A 22,063-nucleotide genomic window follows, 5' to 3' on the forward strand; every position below is an offset into this window, starting at 1 on the left:
CTTCTAGACATCTCTGTTAAAGTTTTTAAAGCATTTTATCCGCGTTTGCATAAATTCTGCCTTTAGAATGGTCCATAATAGAGAGATGCCTTAACACTGATTATTCCTCTGAAACACAAAAACGAAAATTGAAATAAAATCAATATTTTATGTTTTGAGAATGGCTAACCCTTCTCTGCAGATATTCTTGCTTCTGTTTAGTGCATTGTAAATACAACAAAAACAAACAACAATATATATATATATATATAACAATATAACAATATATATATACAGGTCCTTCTCAAAAAATAGCATATTGTGAAAAAGTTCATTATTTTCCATAATGTAATGATAAAAATTAAACTTTCATATATTTTAGATTCATTGCACACCAACCTGAAATATTTCAGGTCTTTTATTGTTTTTTAATACTGATGATTTTGGCATACAGCTCATGAAAACCCAAAATTCCTATCTCAAAAAAAATTAGCATATCATGAAAAGGTTCTCTAACGAGCTATTAACCTAATCATCTGAATCAACTAATTAACTCTAAACACCTGCAAAAGATTCCTGAGGCTTTTAAAAAACTCTCAGCCTGGTTCATACTCAAAACCGCAATCATGGGTAAGACTGCCGACCTGACTGCTGTCCCAGAAGGCCATCATTGACACCCTCAAGCGAGAGGGTAAGACACAGAAAGAATTTCTGAAACGAATAGGCTGTTCCCAGAGTGCTGTATCAAGGCACCTCAGTGGGAAGTCTGTGGGAAGGAAAAAGTGTGGCAAAAAAACGCTGCACAACGAGAAGAGGTGACCGGACCCTGAGGAAGATTGTGGAGAAGGACCGATTCCAGACCTTGGGGGACCTGCGGAAGCAGTGGACTGAGTCTGGAGTAGAAACATCCAGAGCCACCGTGCACAGGGTGTGCTTTTGAACCAGAAAACAGCGGCAGAAGCGCTGACCTGGGCTACAGAGAAGCAGCACTGGACTGTTGCTCAGTGGTCCAAAGTACTTTTTTCGGATGGAAAGCAAATTTTGCATGTCATTCGGAAATCAGGTGCCAGAGTCAGTCTGGAGGAAGACTGGGGAGAAGAAAATGCCAAAAATGCCTGAAGTCCAGTGTCAAGTACCCACAGTCAGTGATGGTCTGGGGTGCCATGTCAGCTGCTGGTGTTGGTCCACTGTGTTTTATCAAGGGCAGGGTCAATGCAGCTAGCTATCAGGAGATTTTGGAGCACTTCATGCTTCCATCTGCTGAAAAGCTTTATGGAGATGAAGATTTCGTTTTTCCGCCTGACCTGAACCCCGCTCACAGTGCCAAAACCACTGGTAAAATGGTTTACTGACCATGGTATTACTGTGCTCAATTGGCCTGCCAACTCTCCTGACCTGAACCCCAATAGAGAATCTGTGGGATATTGTGAAGAGAAAGTTGAGAGACGCAAGACCCAACAGCAGGATGAGCTTAAGGCCGCTATCGAAGCATCCTGGGCCTCCATAACACCTCAGCAGTGCCACAGGCTGATTGCCTCCATGCCAGGCCGCATTGAAGCAGTCATTTCTGCAAAAGGATTCCCGACCAAGTATTGAGTGCATAACTGAACCATAATTATTTGAAGGTTGACTTTTTTGTATTAAAAACACTTTTCTTTTATTGGTCGGATGAAATATGCTAATTTTTTGAGATAGGAATTTTGGGTTTTTCATGAGCTGTATGCCAAAATCATCAGGATTAAACACAATAAAAGGACCTGAAATATTTCAGTTGGTGTGCAATGAATCTAAAATATATGAAAGTTTAATTTTTATCATTACATTATGGAAAATAATGAACTTTTTCACAAAATGCAAATTTTTTGAGAAGGACCTGTATATATATATATATCAAAATCTTTTTGTCACGTCTGTAACGCATGTGTATTTCCCAAATCTAAAACAGCCTATAAAACATGTTCATAGACGGATACTCTACTGATGTCTGGACTCTGTTTGGGATTTAGAAAAACATAAACAGATTGTTCAATATATTGGTAATAAAAATGCTACATTGTGAGAGAATTTATATTTCACAATCTAAAAAATACTGTATGGACGAAACAAATAAAATTAATGCAACAGTTTGCATCTTTTTTCTTTTCTTTTTTGGAGTTAAGGCAACTTCCTCTGAAATTAAGTTATAATAACAAATAAACTATATTGCGCTATACAGTAGTCAACATTTAAAGTGGATCAAAACCTTTCTTCAACGTTATTCTAAAACCAAAGCGACAAGCATTTGTCCTATCTAAACCTGTTCTGCAAGTTTGAAACCCTCATAATACACTGTCCATTTGAAAGAGCAAGAAATTCACACCTTTATCTCGACCCCCACAAACTATACAGAACTACCCCCCAAAAACCCCAACTCCCTCCAGCTGAACTGAATTCGTATGATGACGTATTTCATTGTAAGTTAATGCTGTTAAATAGAGAGTAAAAAAAAAACCAAACAAAAAAAAAAAACCCTTAGTGTAGGCTATTCTTAAACTTGGACCTCATTATATTGAAGTACAAATCCTAACATTTCATAGACCTTCAGTTGTTATGCTTTAAAATCCCATGCCATTTGTAATTTCACAGTATTTTCACCTCCTAAATTACTACCCCAATTCTATAATGGTAAAATTTACTCATGCCGATGGCTTTTTTTTATTATTTATTTAATTTATTTTTTTAATTTAAGCAATTAAAACATTTTTTATACTAGATTCAACTTGAATTTCAATACTATTAAACTGACTTTAAAATCTCAAGGAGTTTTGTAAGTTGAACACGGTAAAACTGTCACAGTGCAGGTTAACCTAAATGAAACTTGTATCTTGTATCAGTATCCGAAGACTTGCATAAAGAGTTAGCATAAAAACTTTTTTTTTAAATGAAGTGCAGGTATAAAAATGTGACAGCAACCTTTATATTCAAACATTTTAAATGTTTTAAAGTGAGCAATGCAAGAGGCAGGTTCTGCTCAGAGCGCGCGGATAGTGAAGTGATGCACAAAGTAATTTTCAGATGCAATGAAAAAAAAAAAATGGATAAAAAACATAAACAAAACTTGTAAATAGTTAACAACATAGCCTCTAGATTAGGGACATACTCTATTCCTAAGTATATCATGTAATTTGTTTTTTTAACCCACATTAACACATTTTAACTGATTAATCACCTATTTTAAATTGCATGCATGCATTTTTTTTTTTTTTTAAAATTTATACTAAAAAAAAGCTGCATTTTATTACATTCAGAAATTATAATGGCAGGCCAGGATATTTTTAGTTCCCCTCACTTTACAACAAATCCTTTACTTTTAACAAATTTATCAGAACAGAACAATAATTTAAAATTTATAATTCTAATGGATAAATATAATTGCAGTATATGATGCTTAGTTATAAAAATAATAATAATAATAATAATAATAATAATAATAATTTAAAGGAAACATAAGGTAAGGTTGGGCTCTCTTATTCTGGAGAAATCCAAACGTTTCCATATTCGTGATGTTGCCCATTTGAAAATAGGCTTTGTAGTTTCAGTATTCGGTGGAAAAAAATCATAATGAAAAAAATATGCCAAAGTGGACCGCTGCTCGCGCCGCATGGCATGGTGAATGGCTGCACTGTTTCCAATGAATATGTGCACGTGAGGCACTAGCGCGATCAAACAGCTGAAACAGAAAATACTCCATTTTTGGTCACACATAAGGCATAATTCGAAAATGCAAACTGTTAGCAGTTAGAAAAATCAAGAATAATAGAGTTAATAAGAATTATTTCTAAATGCTGGACCGTTCTCATTTCGCTCTGCATATGGAACCTGAAGGTTTTTTTTTTTTTTTTAACCAAGAATCCGAAATGAGCCTAATACTATCCCATGTTTTGAAATTAACTCACTGTAAATTTTCTAATGGTTTTTAAGGATGTTACAATGTTATATTATAATGTTATTGTTGTTTTACTTCCTCCTTTCATCTCCATTAACAAACCAACATTTTACAATTACATTCAGTTCGCAATCTGTCCCTTTGCGCCACCTGGCGGTAGTTTCGCGAATGATTTTAACATGTGACTGACTTGCAATTAACGCCGCGGCCCAGCGGTGGCGGTATTACCCATTCTGGTTGTCTACCTACTGTATAGTTGACTGACAATAAAAAACAATTCTCATCGTAATTTTCGATGTTTTTTATTTGCCGATTACTTGCAAGCTGTGCTGTAGGTGTAACTTACTGGTTGTCTGGATGTTTGGACTTATGTATACTATCAGCCCTACAGTACTGCTGTCTCGACTTGTGTAAAGCCATGCTTAGATTTTTTATTAAATCGATCATCTGCATTTCAACCTCTACCTTATGTGAAAATCTTCACATATTCACATTGTTTTGGACTGTTTCCCTGGTTTAAACAACTTTTGCCTTACCTGTGTGGCTGGTGTTCATGACATTAAAATGCCTCACTTTATTAATCCACGCGAGCCCTCTGCCTTAGTCCACCGGTTTAACACTTGACACCACCGGTGAGTAAGTCTCCCTTTTCTCATTGATAGTGTTTTGTGTGATTTTCCCTCGCTGGACCTAACTTCTTTATTTCCCCGTGAGCCCTCTGCCTGTGTCCACTCCTGTGTCTCCTTATACACATTGCCATTTGGGTTATGACAGAGTACGTTTCGCCATATGTATCTGTCGATTGTACCTCTTTGTGCTTGGCTTACGCCGTGTTGTTTGGGTGGGGGCTGTGTTTGGTGAGTGCTGCTTGTCTCGAATTGTGTAAGGCAATGTTTTTCAGAATTAATAAACTTGCGGTCATTAGACCGTTACCCTTTTTCATACCTTGTCTCTTTCTTTTTCTGGCTAATATGGAACTTTTTTACACCTCGTCACAACTGCACCAACTGAACTGTTTTTCCAGATTGGATTTTCGTACATATGAACGATAAAAAAGCTCCAGAATTGCTCTTCACCCTCGTTATATTCAATGTTCTCCCAAGCATTGGATGTTTAAAGACTACTCTTCTCCCATCTTCAATACCTGTGATATGGTCATATAGAACGAAGCTTCACCATAACAAAAAGCGTTCTCGATCCAATAATGTGTCTAGTACTCTCACACCTCTGGCTAGAGATGTGACATACTCCCTGTGCTGTGAAACTCATACGCCCCTTAGACACAATTTTGCCCTGCTAAACACTCATTCCCTGGCCAATAAAGGTACACTGCTGAATGACATTATCGCTGAAAGAAAGTTGGACATACTACTACTCACTGAAACCTTGCAATTACCTAATGACTTTATGGAACTTAATCTGTTGACTCCTCCTGGATACTGCCATCTGCCTAAACCACGTCTCACTGGCAGAGGCTGTGGCCTAGCAGCTGTAATTAAGAAAAAAAAGAAAAGACACATCAACATCACATGAACATAAACCTACTCGAACATAACTACATACTCATACGTTTGGCCCCTTTTTGCTGATTTTTTTAGTTTCTTTTTAAGTTTTAGTAATTAATAATACTTTCCTTGATGACTTACAATTGGAAACAGCAGGAGTTGTCTCCGTCGGCTTCTCCGATTAAGAAAAAATCCAAGCCACTGACCACGGGCGATATGGTGGATAAGATGGTGAACACTGTTGCGCACTTTGAGGACATTGTAAGAACTGAGTTGATGCCGTTGCGGAATGAGTTCGCTTCTCACATATCAGTTGTTCAGTCTCTATGCTCTGAATTGGATCTTCTTACAGGGGAGATGAGAGAACAAAAGAAAGTTGCGTAGATCATGATAGGCAGGTAGCCACACTCGAGTAACAGGTTGTGGACTTACCAGATCGCAATAGGTGCAGCAATCTGCGTCTGGTTGGATTGCCTGAAGGTTCTGAAAAGGACAAACCTATGGGCTTTTTGAAAAGATCACTACCGACGTGGATCCCGTCTCTGGCGGGCAAAGAGATTAAAGTGGAGTGAGCACATCGCGTGTACACAAGGCTCTCCTCAGATCGCACTAAACCGCAGGTTTTCATCTTTAAACTGTTGCGGTACACAGACAGGGAGCTCATTTTGCGGGCCGCCAGACTTCATGCCCCGGTGAAAACATCCGATGGAGCAACGGTGTCTTTCTTTCCAGATTTTTCTCTGGTCACCGCAAAAAGAAGAAATGCATTTGCGCCAGTTAGGAAGGAAATGAGAGAGGCTGGCATCCAGAATTTTCTTCTTTATCCTGCAACGCTGAAGGCCATTCTCAATCAAGGTGAACCTATAATGCTATACTACCCAGAAGAAGCAAGAGTTTTTCTCAGATCCCATTCATCCACCAACTCTCAGTGAACTTCAGTTGGACATTTGCTGTCTAATCGGAGAAGAGATGCTTCTAATGGTTAGGTGTCTGTGTCTTTCACTGTTCACTTTAATGTTTACTTCTTAATTCATAGTTACTAGAAGCTTTCATTGAGCATACAGTATCACTTACTGATTATGATGTTATTTTATTTGTTTCAGTTGTATTCCTTCTCTCTTTCTTCTTCTTCTTTTTTTAATAGAGATACTATGTAGTCAGTATGTGACTATGGGGCCAATGTTGGTGCTTCATGAATATGCAGGTTTTTGTTGATGCCACTGATCATATTAAGGGGTGCTGGCAGATCAAAGTTTGCTCTTAGTTTGATTTGCCATAGTTGATAGGAATGTGTTTATGTTATTTTGAATAGTGACGGGAAGGGTGGGGGTGGGGGGTGGTATAATGGTAGACTCAATGGTACAGTGCCACATATGTGATTTTTATTTCCGTGCCCCTGGGAGTACAGTCCCACATATGGGATTTAGAACATTCAGTGACGTCGCATAACTACCAAATTCAAACTGTGTTTTCGCGCGTTGGCTGGCGCTGAGCCAGAGACAGACGTGCACTGCTCTTGTCATATTATCACAGCTATGCAGTGTTCTTAACCACATAATGCATATTTTAGGTTTCAGAAATTTAAATACACATAAGTTCTGGTAAAACAAAACAATTCAGAGTTTGAAAGATACACACATACGTCTATTGAAGCAACAATAGCAATCCATTCAAATTTAATTTGCAGATCTGTTTTATTCATATCAGATACACATAGTGTAAGTAACTATAAAACTCACTCTATTCTTCACCCAGTTCACCGACCACTTATTACTTGTATTTCGGTTGAAATTGTTGAATTCATGTGCTGTAAATCCGACTGACAGGACTCTCTGAACGGCAGCGCGAACAAACATGGCGGCGCCCATCTCACATTAAAGATCAAGATCATTTAGAAAGGGTTTTAAATGACAAAACACACTCATTTACACATATTTGTGAATGGGAATATCAGATTGTTCATGACATGGTATGCAAGTTTGTGAATATTTTAAATAAAGGAAAAACTAAATAAAAGCGATCCATATGTCATACAGTGTTTTCATGGTGTGTCATGTGACGAGCCTGCTGCGTCACCATGGAAACAGTAAGGGGAAACGTTATAAAACAATGCATTAAAATAACGCATTAAAAAAAAACTCACTCTGGGGGGACCAATAGTATATTTTAAACTCACCACTGGAAAGGTTAAATGTTACTATTTTAGATAAAGGTTATGATAAAGATGGTAGAATAACACATATAAAAACAATAGTGGAGAATAGGAATATTGTTTTTCTTTCAGTTTATGCCCTTTGTACTCCTGACTCTACTTTTTTTCTGTTTTATCTCTTGAAATTTTCGTATTTTGAAATTGTATTGGGTGCAGATACGAATTTTATAATGTTGCATGTCCTAGATAGATCTGGACCAAAGGAATCACACTCTCAAGCTTTTTGTTCTGACAAACTTTGGCAATGTATAACCTCATCCTCATTGGTGGATAGTTGGCGTTTATTAAATCCTTCTGCTCAGTCTTTCATTTTTTTTTTGGTACTCATAAATCCTATTCTTGAATTGACTATTTTTTTATTTTTACTTCTTTATTTTCACCTGTTCGTGATGCCTATATCTGTTCCTTATCTTTGTCAGATCATGGTAGAAAAATTTGCACATAATATCTAAAACCCCACACACATCTCGCAAAAATATATCAAAATAAAACCAAAAACTTACAACATGAAAAAAACTTTTCAATAAACTCAGCAAATTTATTTCTGAATTGACTGCAAATTAACCAAGATTCAGTGGATGATCCGCAAACATGTGGAATGCAGTTAAAGGATTTATAAGGAATAACTCAATTTCATATGCCTCTTTCCTTTAGAAAAACTGACACAAAAAGATAGTTGAACTGGAATCACAGCTCCAGAATCTGACTAGAGATAATCAACATTGTTTCTCCGACAATACACTCAGCAAAATCATGGCGGTTAGGTCCGAACTCAATTCATTACCATGATCCAGGGCAGGATTCCTGATTCAAAGATCTAGGCAGAATGACTATTTTCAAGGAAGTAGACCAAGCCACCTTTTAGGTATAAGATTATGCAACAGTAAAAAGTTTGTGAAAGTCTAATATTTCAGCAGTGAAATCCCAATCTGGACTCATTATGACAGACCCAGAAGACATTAATATCGCTTTTCATTCTTTTTACTCTAACCTCTATACTTCATCCACTGATGGTGACCCTGTCTCTTTTGCATCTTTTCTGTCCAACCTTGATTTACCTAGGCTGTCAGATTTGGATTCGGATTACCTGGCTGAACCAATCACTCTTCAGTAGCTGGAGTTAGCAATCCGATCTATGAACAAGGGGAAATCCCCAGGCATAGATGATATTCTGGTATTTTTGGTCGGATTTAGGATTTAGGCCTCATGTTAGATATGATACATTTTTCAGTTACTCAAGGCTCATTTCACCCATCTATCAATACAGATGTTTGTTTTAACATCTCTCTTGTTAAAAAAAGATAAAGATCCAACTTCCTGTACTAGTTACCGGCCACTTTCTTTGATAGGGACTGACTACTCCATTAACACTGAAAGAGTTATAGTCCATCCCTCCTCCACTATAAACAATCTTGGTATAATGTTTGATTCTAGTCTATGTTTTGAATCTCACATCAATCAGCTTGTCAAATCCAGTTTTTTTCACCTTCGTAATATTTCCACATCACCGTAGCACCATTTTGGAAAACACCTGCTGAAAGCAAACTGTGTATGCTCTTCTGTGTTAGCTGCACCACAAGGATACGTTTTCTGTGTGAATTGGAACTCTTTGATTTGAAAGAAAACAGCGCATCCTTGTGTCGCGGCTGACACAGAATAGCGTACGCAGTTTGCATTCAGCAGGTGTGTGAAAAAAAAATTGCGGTAGAGACCAGATTTAATCACCGCGAGAGCTTTCCAATATGCGCGCCACTGAGTGGCGTCTGTACTTCCTGGTCAGAGAGCACCTGTCCATCAAAAGCTCACTATCCAATCAGAGTAGATCACTGTTAAGCCCCGCCCCCACGAGAGGTTTGTGTCAAAACACCAAACGCAAAGCTGAAGAGCGAAATCTGTGGCAATTTCAGAATCCACGTGGGAAAAACATTAATAAGAATGAAGCATATCATTTTATTTTTTTTTTTTTCATTTTCATTGTGTTTTTCTTCTTTTGTAATGACATATTTTTGATAGTTTCTGAAAAAAGTTACGTTCAGTTTTATAAAGTTTCTTTCATTTTTATAGAAGCAAAATTAATTCCATACATTTACTAACCCTACTATAATTATCATAATTCACAGTACCTTGTATAATGAGGGTGAGGCAGAGGCTGTGTTAAAATCCTTTTGCAGAAGTTTAATGAGCAAACAGTTCAACAATCTAAAATGTGGGGCAGAAATCAGAGTCGTGGTCACAGGCCAAGAAGTCAAAATCACAGTAACCAGTCCAACCAGCAAACAAGTATGAGGGAAATCCAAAAGGCAAAATCCAGAGAAACAGGCAATAAATCATACACGTAGCAATCAAAAAAAGACAATAGAAACGCTCGGTAAGGCAGTGATACTGGCAATACTTTGCAAAGGCCTGTTTGGCCTGACCATGTTTAAATGGCTGCCAAACAGGAAGTGAACACAGAAGCAGCAGAGGGAGTGGTACCAGTCAGAACTCAGGCGAGGGCTCCCTCTGCTGGCGTGGCGTTACAGATTCCCCCCCCAGGAGCGCCTCCTGGCGCTCGACGAGGATGTCCCCGTGGTCGTGGTGCTGAATGATCAGGTCTGGCTCGATGGAAGTCTTTGATAAGTGATGGATCCAGGATGTCAGGGGCAGCTACCCATGAGCTTTCCTCAGGTCCATAGCCCTCCCAGTCCACCAGATATTGGAGCTGACCCCCTAGACATCTTGACTCCAGCAACTCGTTCACCTTGTATGCTGGTGATCCATCTATATCCAGCGGTGGCTCTTGGTTCTCAGCATTGGGGTCAGCATCCAGGTGGACCGGTTTGAGGAGCGAGACATGGAAGAAGGGAAAAATCCAGTAATTGGTCGGAAGCTCGAGCTGGTATGTGGCCTCATAAATCTGTTTGATTATTTTAAATGAGCCAACATAACTGGGGCTGAGCTTCCTGCTCGGTAGCCACAGCTTGAGGTCCCTCGTAAAAAGCCAGACCTGTTGCCCTAGTTGGTAGGGAGGGTGTGGGCGACGTCGTCTGTTGGCCTGGAATTCTTGTGTTCTGACGGCTCTCTGTAGACGGACATGGGCACTGTCCCGCACCCTCTCACTGCGTCTGATCCAGTCATCGACTGTTGGTACAGATGAGGGTTCACCTGACCACGGGAACAAGGGGGGTTGGTATCCCAACATGCATTGGAAAGGGGTCATGCCAGTGGAGGAATGAGTTAGGGAGTTTTGAGCATACTCAGCCCATGGAAGGAATTCTGCCCACCAGTTCTGTTCACGACTATAATAAGTTCTGAGATACCTGCCAATCTCCTGGTTCAACCTTTCCACTTGGCCATTTGACTGTGGATGGTATCCTGATGTGAGGCTTACATTGATGTCTAGTTGCTTGCAGAAGGCCCTCCAAACCTGAGAGGTAAATTGGGTTCCTCTGTCAGAAACAATATCCTCAGGGCAAACCATAGAGACTCTGAAATAGAGACCTGCGTGGGACGGATTTTGTCCCGCTTCCGCAAAAATATATGTTATTTTCTCCTGCTCCCGCCCGCAAACATCAAGTTTCGTCCCACTCCCGCCCGCAAAATCCCGTGAGGAAATGTATAGTTTTTTTTTTTTTTTTTTTTAAATACATTGCATATTCTGCCTGCTACTCTGTTATTTTTTTCACTTCCTCCCTTGTTGAATATAAATTAAAAAAAGAAACGGAAAATAAACAAATATTTCTTTTATTTGCGTTTAATTAAATGGATGAACACGAACAAGGAAATTAGAACATAGAAATACAGTAAAAAAAAGAAATGTAAATACAAAAAAATATATACCTATAATAATTAGCCTAATAAATTGTATAATAATAATAAACCTGGATTAATTTCATATTCAAAGGAAAAGTAGCCAAGGGCCTAATACTGCTGTATGTGAGTATTTTGCTGCATTTGTCACAGCTCGCAAAAGAAAGGTGCTTTCCATCGCTGTCGCATACTACTGAACAACATTTCCAAATATCAGATTTTCCTTTGTTTGGTTTTGTAGTTTTACATGTTCCTTTCTTTAATAACTTATATCTTTAGCACTAAGCGAGTCATGCGGTGCAGAAATTTTGCCTCTGTGTGGTAGGCTTGGCTGTTCCGCGCCTATGAACCATGCAAGAGTTAGCTTCTGACCATGCACCTGTAAATCGTTATTTTATTTTATTTTATTATAAAAAAGGTTTATTTGTTTCTAGTTATTTTATTTTGTTAGATATTTCCACTTTGTGGGAGTCCCGCAAATAATTTTATTTATCTGCAACCCGCACACAACAATATCTTGTCGCCCGCATCCGCATTCACCCATCAAATATTGTCCCGCGCCGCACTCGTTTGCGCTGGGTCCCACGGGTCCCACAGTACTCCCGCGGGAGTGCAGGTCTTTACTCTGAAAAACATGGTGGAATAGGGCTTGGGCTGTTTCCATGGCTGTGGGGAGACCTTTGAGAGGAATCAAACGACAGGCTTTAGAGAAGTGATCAATAATTACTAGTATGGTGGTGAAACCATTGGAGAGTGGCAGGTCTGTGACAGTCTATGGACAAGTGAGACCAAGGATGTTGAGGAATCGGTAATGGTTGGGGGAGACCAGAGGGTAGTTCCTTGGGAGTCTTGGATTGAGCGCAAGTTTGGCAGGTCTTGACATAGGTTACCACATCTCTGGTCATCGATGGCCACCAGAAGAAGTTCTGTAATAGGCGGAGAGTGCGAGAAATTCCCAGAATGTCCTGAGCTCAGAGAGGTGTGAACCCATTACATGGCACGGAGATGTAAACCTTGAGGCACAAATATGTTTGTTTGGGGGACTGTTTGCTGGTGGTGGTTCCTGCTGATGGGCTGTTTGGATCTCTTCCATAATGTCCCAGGTTACTGGAGGAATGATAACAGATGGTGGAAGAATAGATTCAGGTGTGACATTGTCTGTTGAAGGATCATGATGTCTGGATAGAGCATCAGCCTTACTGTTCTTGCTGCCAGGTCTGTAGGTGACAGTAAACTGGAAACAGGTGAAGAATAAAGAGCAATGGGCTTGACGTGGACTCAGGCGTTTGGCACACTTGATGTATTCCAGGTTTTTATGGTCCGTGATGATTTGGAATGGATTGACTGCTCCCTCAAGCCAATGCCTCCACTCTTCTATGGCTGCCTTCATGGATAAAAGTTCTTTGTTGCCTACATCATAGTTGTGCTCAGAAGAAGTCAGTTTTCTTGAGAAAAATCTGCAAGGGTAGAGTTTTCCTGGTTGACCATGATGCTGGGAAAGAATGGCTCCAATCCCGCAATCAGATGCATCAACTTCTAACACAAAGGGAAGGTTAGGATCAGGACGCTTGAGAATCGGGGCTGTGGTAAAACTGTTCTTGAGTTTGGTGAAAGCTTGGGTAGCTTCTTCAGTCCATTTGATTTTTGATGGTTTGCCTTTTAGCAGTGACGTTAGGGGGGTGCAATCAGACTGTAGTTATGAATGAAGCGTCTGTAGAAGTTTGCAAAGCCGAGAAATCTCTGAAGTTCTTTTTACTGTAGTGGGTTGAGGCCAGTCTGTGACTGCTCTGACCTTGGAGTCATCCAACTCGACACCTTGATGACTGATGTTGTACCCAAGGAAGGACATTTGCTTGACATGAAACTCACATTTTTCTGCCTTGACATATAGCTGGTTATCCAGCAGGCGGGACAGTACAGTCTTGACATGTTGGATGTGTTCAGTTTCAGACTTGAAGTAAATTAAGATGTCATCAATGTATGCCAATACACAGTGGTTCAGCAGATCTCTAAAAATTTAATTGATAAAAGACTGGAACACTGCTGGAGCATTAGCAAGTCCATACGGCATGACCAAGTACTCATAGTGCCTCCTAGTGGTGAGGAAGGCAGTCTTCCATTCACAAATCCTGATCAGGTTGTATGCGGTTCTGAGGTCGAGCTTTGTATAGATCCTGGCCTCTCGTAGTTGTTCCAGTGCTGAAGGAACCAGTGGAAAGGGGTAGTGGAACTTGACTGTCACATTATTTAAACCTTTGTAGTCAATGCACGGCCGTAAAGCCTCCATCTTTCTTTTCCACAAAGAAAAATCCTGCGGCAGCTGGTGAAGTGGAGGGATGGATAAATCCAGAGTTCATAGCTTCTTCTATGTACTCTTCCATGGCTTGAGTCTCGTTGCGTGATAGAGGGTAGACTTTACTCTTAGGAGATATGGCATTGGGTAACAAGTCAATAATGCAGTCCCATGGTCAATGAGGTGGTAACTGGGTGGCCTTGATTTTACTAAAAACTTCACTGAACTCCTCATAACAGGAGGGAATCTTAGTAGTTTGAGTAGTGTTTGGGCTTTCTATGTTTGTTGTCAAACAGGGATTGATTATAGCGGGTTGTATGCAGTGGGTTTGGCAGAATTTAGACCAATGGGTTAACTCACCATGATGCCAGGAAAAGATTGGGTTGTGAACAGATAACCAGGGGTAGCCAAGGATAATTTCATATTTGGGAGAATCAATGACATAGAAGGAAATGGCCTCTTGATGGAATAGTCCAATATGGAGTTGAAGTGTTTGTGTTTGCTGGTTGATGCCATCTCCTATGGGTGTATTGTTAACAGCACTGATCTTGATGGGTGACACACAGGGTTGAGTGGAGATGTTGAATTTGTTAATGATGTCCTTGTGGATGAGATTTAGGGCAGTTCCAGAGTCGATCAGCGCTGTTAAATCGATGAAAGTACTTTCAGTAGCTAGCCAAATAGGAAGAGTCATTGATTTGGTTGGAAGAAGAGAAAATTGTTCAACACTCACCCGGGTAGTAATTTTGGTGTTCCTCCGGGCTTTGTGTGTGCATCCTACACAGTGGTGGCCTGTTTCACTACAGTAGTAGCACAGATTGAGTTGACGTCGTCGAGTTCTCTCCTCTTCAGTAAGTCTTGAGAAATCCAGTTGCATGGGCTCCTGGCTAGGCATTGACATGGGTAGAGGAACATGGCAGAGCTGGTGTATGTTAGGAGCCTGTGATGATTGGACAGTTTTCCTTTTGGGAGCATTCCTCATGAGGTTATAGATCTTAATAGCAAGAGTGATATATTCAGTTAATGAACAGTTCTCACCCTTGCAAGCCAGTTCAGTCTGTAGATCAATGTTCAAGCTTTGTCGGAACACAGCCTTTAAAGAGATGTCATTCCAGCCACTTTGAGCAGCAAGCATTCTAAACTCGATGCATAATCTGCAGCGGTGCGGTTGCCTTGAGACAAATGAAGCAATTGTGTAGATATATTTTTACCCCCAGCAGGATACTCAAACACCTCTCGTAACTGTTTGACAAAGTAATCATATGAGGTACGCAACAAAGAGTCTGTCTCCCAGACTGCTGCAACCCAATAGATCGCTTTACCAGAAAGCAGTGACATCAAAAAAGCACATTTCTTTTCACCTGAGTGAAACTGTTCTTCCTGGTTAGCAAAAAAAATCTCCACTTGACGAATAAAACCCCGGCATTGTTCAGCTGAACCATCATATTTTTCAGGCACAGCAAGTCTTACGGTCTGTGGTGTAGGAGAAGGAAGCGATCAAATATATTGGGTCAGATGCTCATTTGTGAACTGAAGCTTCTTGAGCTGTTCTTGGTAACCCTTGATAAGCGAAAGCCGCGTGAAGCTGGGAAACTTCCGCTGGATTCAATGGTGCGAAGTATTCTGTAATGAGGGTGAGGCAGAGCCTGTGTTAGAATCCATTTGCAGAAGTTTAATAAGCAAACAGTTTAACAATCCAAAATGTGGGGCAGAAATCAGAGTCATGGTCACAGGCCAAAAAGTCAAAATCACAGTAATCAGTCCAACCAGCAAACAAGTACGAGGGAAATCCAAAAGGCAAAATCCAGAGAAACAGGCGATAAATAATATGCGTAGCAATCAAAACAAGACAATGGAAACGCTCGGTAAGGCAGTGATAATGGCAATACTTCGCAAAGGCCTGTTTAGCCTAACCATGCTTAAATGGCTGCCAAACAGGAAGTGCCCACAGAAGCAGCAGAGGGAGTGTTACCAGTCAGAACTCGGGCAAGGGCTCCCTCTGCTGGCGTGGCATTACACCTTGACAGTGTATTTTACTTGGCAGTCTATGGGACAGTCACAGGCCTCCTGGTTTTCATCCAAAATATCTTAAATTGTGTTCCGAAGACAAATGAAGCTTTTACGGGTTTGGAACGACATGGGGGTAAGTGATTAATGACAAGTAACCCTTGTGGAGTAACCTTTTAATCGCTTGCAGCTTATCCAAAATTCAGCTGCTCGTGTTCTTACATGTACCAAAAAAAATGTCCACATCACTCTGGTTTTACAGCAATTACATTGGCTTTCTGTCACCTATCGTATTCAGTTTAAGACTCTTATTTTAGTTTTTAAGGCCCGTCATGGTTTAGCACTTTCTTACCTTTCAGAATTAATTCCCCCCTGTCCCTGCCCATACTTTGAAATCGAGCTCTGAAAATTTGCTTACAGTACCAAAAATCTATCTATTTTGGGTGGTAGGACTTTCTGCATTTCTGCTGCCAAGCTCTGCAATAATAAACTACTACAAGATCTCTTCACACCAGACCTTTAAAACTGCTCTCAAAACTCACTTATTTACAATGTTTCTTAATTAATTGCTTGCCTTAATTTTATGTTCTATGCTTTTGTAACTTATCTTGAATATTGCATGTTATTTCACCTCTCTCTGCTGTTTATATGCTGTATACTATGTTATTTACCTTATGTAAAGTGTCTTTGGCTGTTTGAAAGGCAATTATATAAATAAAACATATTATTATTATTATTATTATTATTATTATTATTATTATTATTATTATTATTGCTAACTGCTGAACTAACTGAAAAATCATGTGTCACATAAAAGTATTTAATCATAAGAGCGCAACACATCATTTGGGTCCCCTAAAAGTCTCTCCACCATTAAATATCATTTCTTTTCATCTCGTATAATTAATGAATGTAACGCCATTCATGAGGGCTAATGTAATGTATTTTTTTCCCAGTTGGATTTCAAAAATATTTGAAGATAGGACACCAGTGGGGTTACAGTAGGTGGACATCCAAAACGTTACTTCTACCGCCGCTCGTACCGCCGCCACGGCGTCTGCAAAGTGCATTTGCAGCTTTTGACCGCTGAGTGGCGCTTTAATCACAAGTTTTCAAACAAGCGCATCAAAGCAGACAATTTTTTTTTCGCAAATACCCTCAGTTTTGCCTTGCTGATGTGTTACATTTGACGGCTGCAGTCAGGGAAAATGAAAGAAAAAACACTATAGTTAAAATATTTAATATTCACAGATGAAAGTTTGGTAATTATGAAGTTATGTGCATTTCTTAGAACGAATTCAAGCAGGATAAATGTCAGGCCTGTGCCTGTGCTTATATTTTCTCTAAGCTACAAAGTATTACACCATATTTTAGATTTGACACATTTAATAGGTGTGCAGTATTATTTATATAATATGAATTGTCTTATATTATTCAAAATAAATTGTGGTTTACTTTGCATCAGAGCATTAAAAGTGGTAGCCTATTTTAGTGAGCTTGGCTACATGGCTAAACAATATTTTTTTAGACTATGAAATATAAATTCTCACAGAATGTAGCCTTTTCATAACCAATATATTGAACCATCTCTTTATGTTTTTCTAAACCCCAAACAGAGTCCAGACATCAGTATGATCCGTCTATGATGTTTTATAGGCTTTTTTAGATTTGGGAATACACATGCGTTACAGACATGACAAAAATATTTTTGGAGTTTTTGGAGAAGGGTTGGCCATTCTCAAAACATAAAATATAAATTTTATTTCAATTTTTGTTTTTGTGTTTCAGGAAAAAACAGTGTTAAAAGCATCACTCCATTACAGACAGTTCTGAAAGAAGAATTTATGCAATCGCATATAAAATGCTTTAAAACCTTTAACAGAGATGTCTAAAGGGTATTTAATAGGTCTGCTCCCCACTAAGATTTTTCTACTTACTAGTCGTTCATTTGTCATTATTCAACTATTCGCAGTTTTATATTAAATTTACATCTATAATCCATAATGAGCCTTAATATATTCTGCTCTCAAGCACATGCATTAGGTTTGCCACAAAACACAGGCAGAAGTAGCCCAATAATTGTAAAAAAGGAGACATTTTAAATATATATTAATAAACAAATTTTTTTCTTGTCGGCTGCAAGATGAAATCCACAGTGCTGACTTTATCCACATGGACTCACCTTTAAAGAGAAATACAACCTTCACAGATTACATAATGCTTTCGTTCTGAATTGATTCGTTTAAAAGACATTTCAAGCTTTCTGTTGATATATTTCTCATGTATGTGACACACCACAATTTTAAGTTAATTTATTATCAGGAAAAAATTCAAGTGATCTAGAGGGCACCTCCCTGTCCTGCATGCGCATTAATAATTTTCACACAAACACTTGAATAAAAAAAAAAAAAAAAAGAGTTGTAATGAAGATAAAACAAATAAGAATTTTTACACGCAATTATCCAAAATAAAACCAAACAAGAGTTGTAATGAAGATAAAACAAATAAGAATAAATGCTGGGCGTGCACTCAGCATCACTCGCGCCGCGCAAATCTTGCAAGCAGACAAATTTAAACACCTACATTTAAATGCGGCTGCAATTTTATTTTTTTACTTAAACTATATGAAAGCAAGTAAAGAAGGCTCCCTTTAAAATCACTGAAGTTGTCAATTAATGAAGCTCTTATTTACATCGTCTGTATTTTGTTGATTATAATGAGAGAACTTGAGTTTAAAAAATGAGAACGTTTTATTAATCCGTCCATTCTTTAGACTTTCAATGATTTAGCTAAATCGTGCAGGTTTAATTTATTCGTTTCTTGTTTTAATTAGGCCTAAATAATGGGAACGAAATTATACAGTGCCTCACGTTTTACTGAAATAAAGAAAATAATTTATAAAACACGCAACAATTTCTTAATCAGTGTACAGACAAATATATTTTCCCAAGAAGTTGTCTGTCAAAATAAAGGACAGGTAACGAATAACAAAAAATGCATGTTGTTTTTATTAAAGGAATTTTAAAATATAAAGTAAAATATAGGCCTAATATATGAGAATATTGACATTTTGCATATTAATCCTTTTTTTTTTTAACTTGAACTTCAATACTATTAAACTGACTTTAAAATCTCAAGGAGTTTATAAGTTAAAAAGGGGTAAAATGTCACAGTGCATGTTAAATAGTTCTAATTATATTGTTAACAAGTTCATTTAGACTAACAATATAATTCGATTTTTTTTTTTTTTAAATTTTTTTTAATGAACAATTCCTGTATAAAATGGGACAGCAACCTTTATATTAAACATTTTGAAATCGTCCACAGCTGAGCAACGCGCGAGGCAGGTTGAGCGTGCGAAGTGAATGTGCTGCACAAAGTCATTTTCAGATGCAATGAAAAAAAAAAACCCTGGATAGCCTAGATTAGGCCCAGACTCTGTTCCTAAGTACATAATAATTATAATTACTGTTAACCCACAGTAACACATTTTAACCGATTAATCGCCTATTTTCGTTTGCTGCATTATTTATTTATTTATTTATTTATTTTTAAACAGGCTATATAGATATAATATATATAGATATAAAAAAAAAAAAAAAAAAGTAATATAAGTTGCATTTTATTGCATTCAGAAATAATAACGGCTGGCCTAATAATTTTATAATGTGCCAACAGGATATTTTTAGTTCCCTTCACTTTACAACAAATCCTTTAAATTTAACAAATTTATCAGAACAGAACAAGAATTACAAATATTTAATTCTAATGGATAAATCAAATTGCAGTATATAATAATATAGGCTTAGCTATAAACGAACAAAAAAATAAATGAATAATAATTTAAAGCGAACCATAGGGTAAGGTTGGGCTCTCATTCGGGAGAAATCCAAACGTTTCCATATTCGTGATGTTGCCTATTTCAAGCTTAACTGTTATTCATTAGGTAAAATAGGCTTTGTAGTTCACGCATGTTTCAGTATCAACGAAAAAAAAAATCATAATTAGCAAAAATATGCCAAAGTGGACCGCTGCTCGCGGCGAATGGCACGGTGAACGGCTACTGTTTCCAATGAATGTGCGCGAGGCCCCAGCGCGATCAAACAGCTGAAACAGAAAATACTCAATTTTTGGTCACACAGTAAAGGCATAATTCAAAAATGCAAAGTGTTAGCAGTTTGAAAAATCAAGAATAATAACAGAATTAATAATAATTATTGCTAAATGCTGGACCGTTCTCATTTCGATCTGCAAATGGAACCTGAAGGATTTTTTTAAACCATTAACCAAGAATGAACCGAAATGAAAAACATTTAGCTTTTTATCCGTATATATAGGCCTTATATTTAATGACTGTTTAATAACAATAGCAGCATAAGATCCTTTGTGTAAAGGTCTTTCTTTTAATTTTTGATGAGTACCTAGACTGTAGCCTAAGACTATCCTACATTTTGAAATTAACTCACTGTACATTTTTTAATGGTTTTTAAAAATGTTACAATGTTATATCATAATGTTATTGTTGTTTTACTTCCTCCTTTTATCTCAATTTACAATTACATTCAGTTCGCAATCCGTCCCTTTGCGCAACCTGGCGGTAGTTTCGCGAATGAATTTAACACGCGACTGACTTGGAGTTAACGCCGCGGCCCTGCGGCGGCGGTACGCGGGGCGGTAGTACCCATTTTGGTTGTCTACCATCTGTATCTTAAAGTTAAAACAGTTTTTAGGATTTTTTTGTCTGGTTAGGATACTTCTGTAATACCCTTTATCTGTAGTTAAGATAAAATAATGCACTTAGAAAATGTTGTTCTGTAAAAGCTTTTGTCCTAAATGAAATCCTAAATGAATATGCATTTTTACATGCAGAAGCCAAGCTCTGTGTGCAGTGAGAGTTGCCCTCTAGGCACTAGGAAGGCTGCACAAAAAGGAAGGCCTGTCTGCTGCTATGACTGTATCCCATGTGCAGAGGGAGAAATCAGCAATGAGACAGGTAATCTTCATTCCATCTCAAAGTTTTGAAAACTTGTTAGTTGCTCTATTGCTGTTCATTAAAGAAATTATTTTCCTTACCTTCATTCCCTTCTCTAACTAGTAATTACATCTTCATTTACAGATTCAATTAACTGCAAGCAGTGTCCCAGGGAATACTGGTCTAATGAGGAAAAAAATAATTGTGTGTCAAAGAATTTAGAGTTTCTGTCATTCACAGAAGTTATGGGTATAGTGCTTGTCTTTTTCTCACTGTTTGGAATAGGAATAACTGTGCTAGTGGCCATCCTATTTTACAGCAAGAAGGATACCCCCATCATAAAAGCAAACAACTCAGAGCTGAGCTTCCTGTTGCTCTTCTCATTGACTTTGTGTTTCCTCTGTTCACTTACTTTTATTGGACGGCCTACTGAGTGGTCCTGTATGTTGCGTCACACAGCATTTGGGATCACTTTTGTCCTCTGTATCTCCTGTGTTCTGGGAAAAACAATAGTAGTGTTAATGGCTTTCAAGGCTACACTTCCAGGAAGTAATGTCATGAAATGGTTTGGGCCTAAACAACAACGACTCAGTGTGTTTGTCTTTACTCTTGTACAGGTTCTTATCTGTGTGCTTTGGGTAACAATATCTCCTCCATTTCCCTACAGAAATATGAAATATTATAAGGAAAAGATAATTCTTGAGTGTAATCTGGGTTCTACTATAGGTTTCTGGGCTGTGCTGGGTTATATTGGCCTACTTGCTGCCTTGTGCTTTATTCTTTCTTTTCTGGCTCGTAAGCTGCCTGATAACTTTAATGAAGCCAAATTCATTACATTCAGTATGTTGATATTCTGTGCTGTATGGATAACATTTATTCCAGCTTATGTCAGTTCTCCTGGAAAATTTACTGTAGCTGTGGAGATATTTGCCATTTTAGCTTCAAGCTTTGGTTTACTATTCTGCATATTTGCACCTAAATGTTATATCATCCTGCTTAAACCTGAACAAAATACAAAGCAAAATATTATGGGGAAGACAACCTCTAAGTCCTACTGAAAAATGGCATTTGTATACCACCTATTTTTTCTTAATTATTTGTTCAAATATAAATGGAAGTGGTGTTACTGATTTATTTCATTTACAGTTTCACAGGTTTTAGGCTATTGTGCTTTGTGAGTTTGAAAATCCATTTTCTTGAATTGGCTGGCTAATTTTACAAGCTTATTGTACTTTCTATGTATTTATTGAAAATCATACAGATGTCTTTTTTAGACAGTTTTTTTATGTTTTTCTCTCAAGCATATATCTCAGACAGAGTGAAAACTAAAAGAAAGTAAAGGCCCAATAATTCACATTACATTTTCTATGTCACACCATAT

General features: G+C 38.1%; 1 protein-coding gene across 1 annotated transcript; it reads left to right on the plus strand.

Annotated features, from left to right (window-relative positions):
- Window positions 1-20,528: 20,528 nt before the first annotated feature.
- Window positions 20,529-21,801, plus strand: LOC122148529 (extracellular calcium-sensing receptor-like). The gene is made up of 2 exons (XM_042774720.1): window positions 20,529-20,703; window positions 20,827-21,801. The coding sequence occupies exons 1-2, from the start codon at window positions 20,556-20,558 to the stop codon at window positions 21,738-21,740; spliced, it is 1,062 nt and encodes a 353-aa protein (XP_042630654.1). The 5' UTR covers window positions 20,529-20,555; the 3' UTR covers window positions 21,741-21,801.
- The last annotated feature ends 262 nt before the right edge of the window (window positions 21,802-22,063 follow it).

The sequence above is a fragment of the Cyprinus carpio genome, chromosome A18 (genome assembly GCF_018340385.1).
Source record: "Cyprinus carpio isolate SPL01 chromosome A18, ASM1834038v1, whole genome shotgun sequence".
NCBI classification, from domain to species: Eukaryota; Metazoa; Chordata; class Actinopteri; order Cypriniformes; family Cyprinidae; genus Cyprinus; species Cyprinus carpio.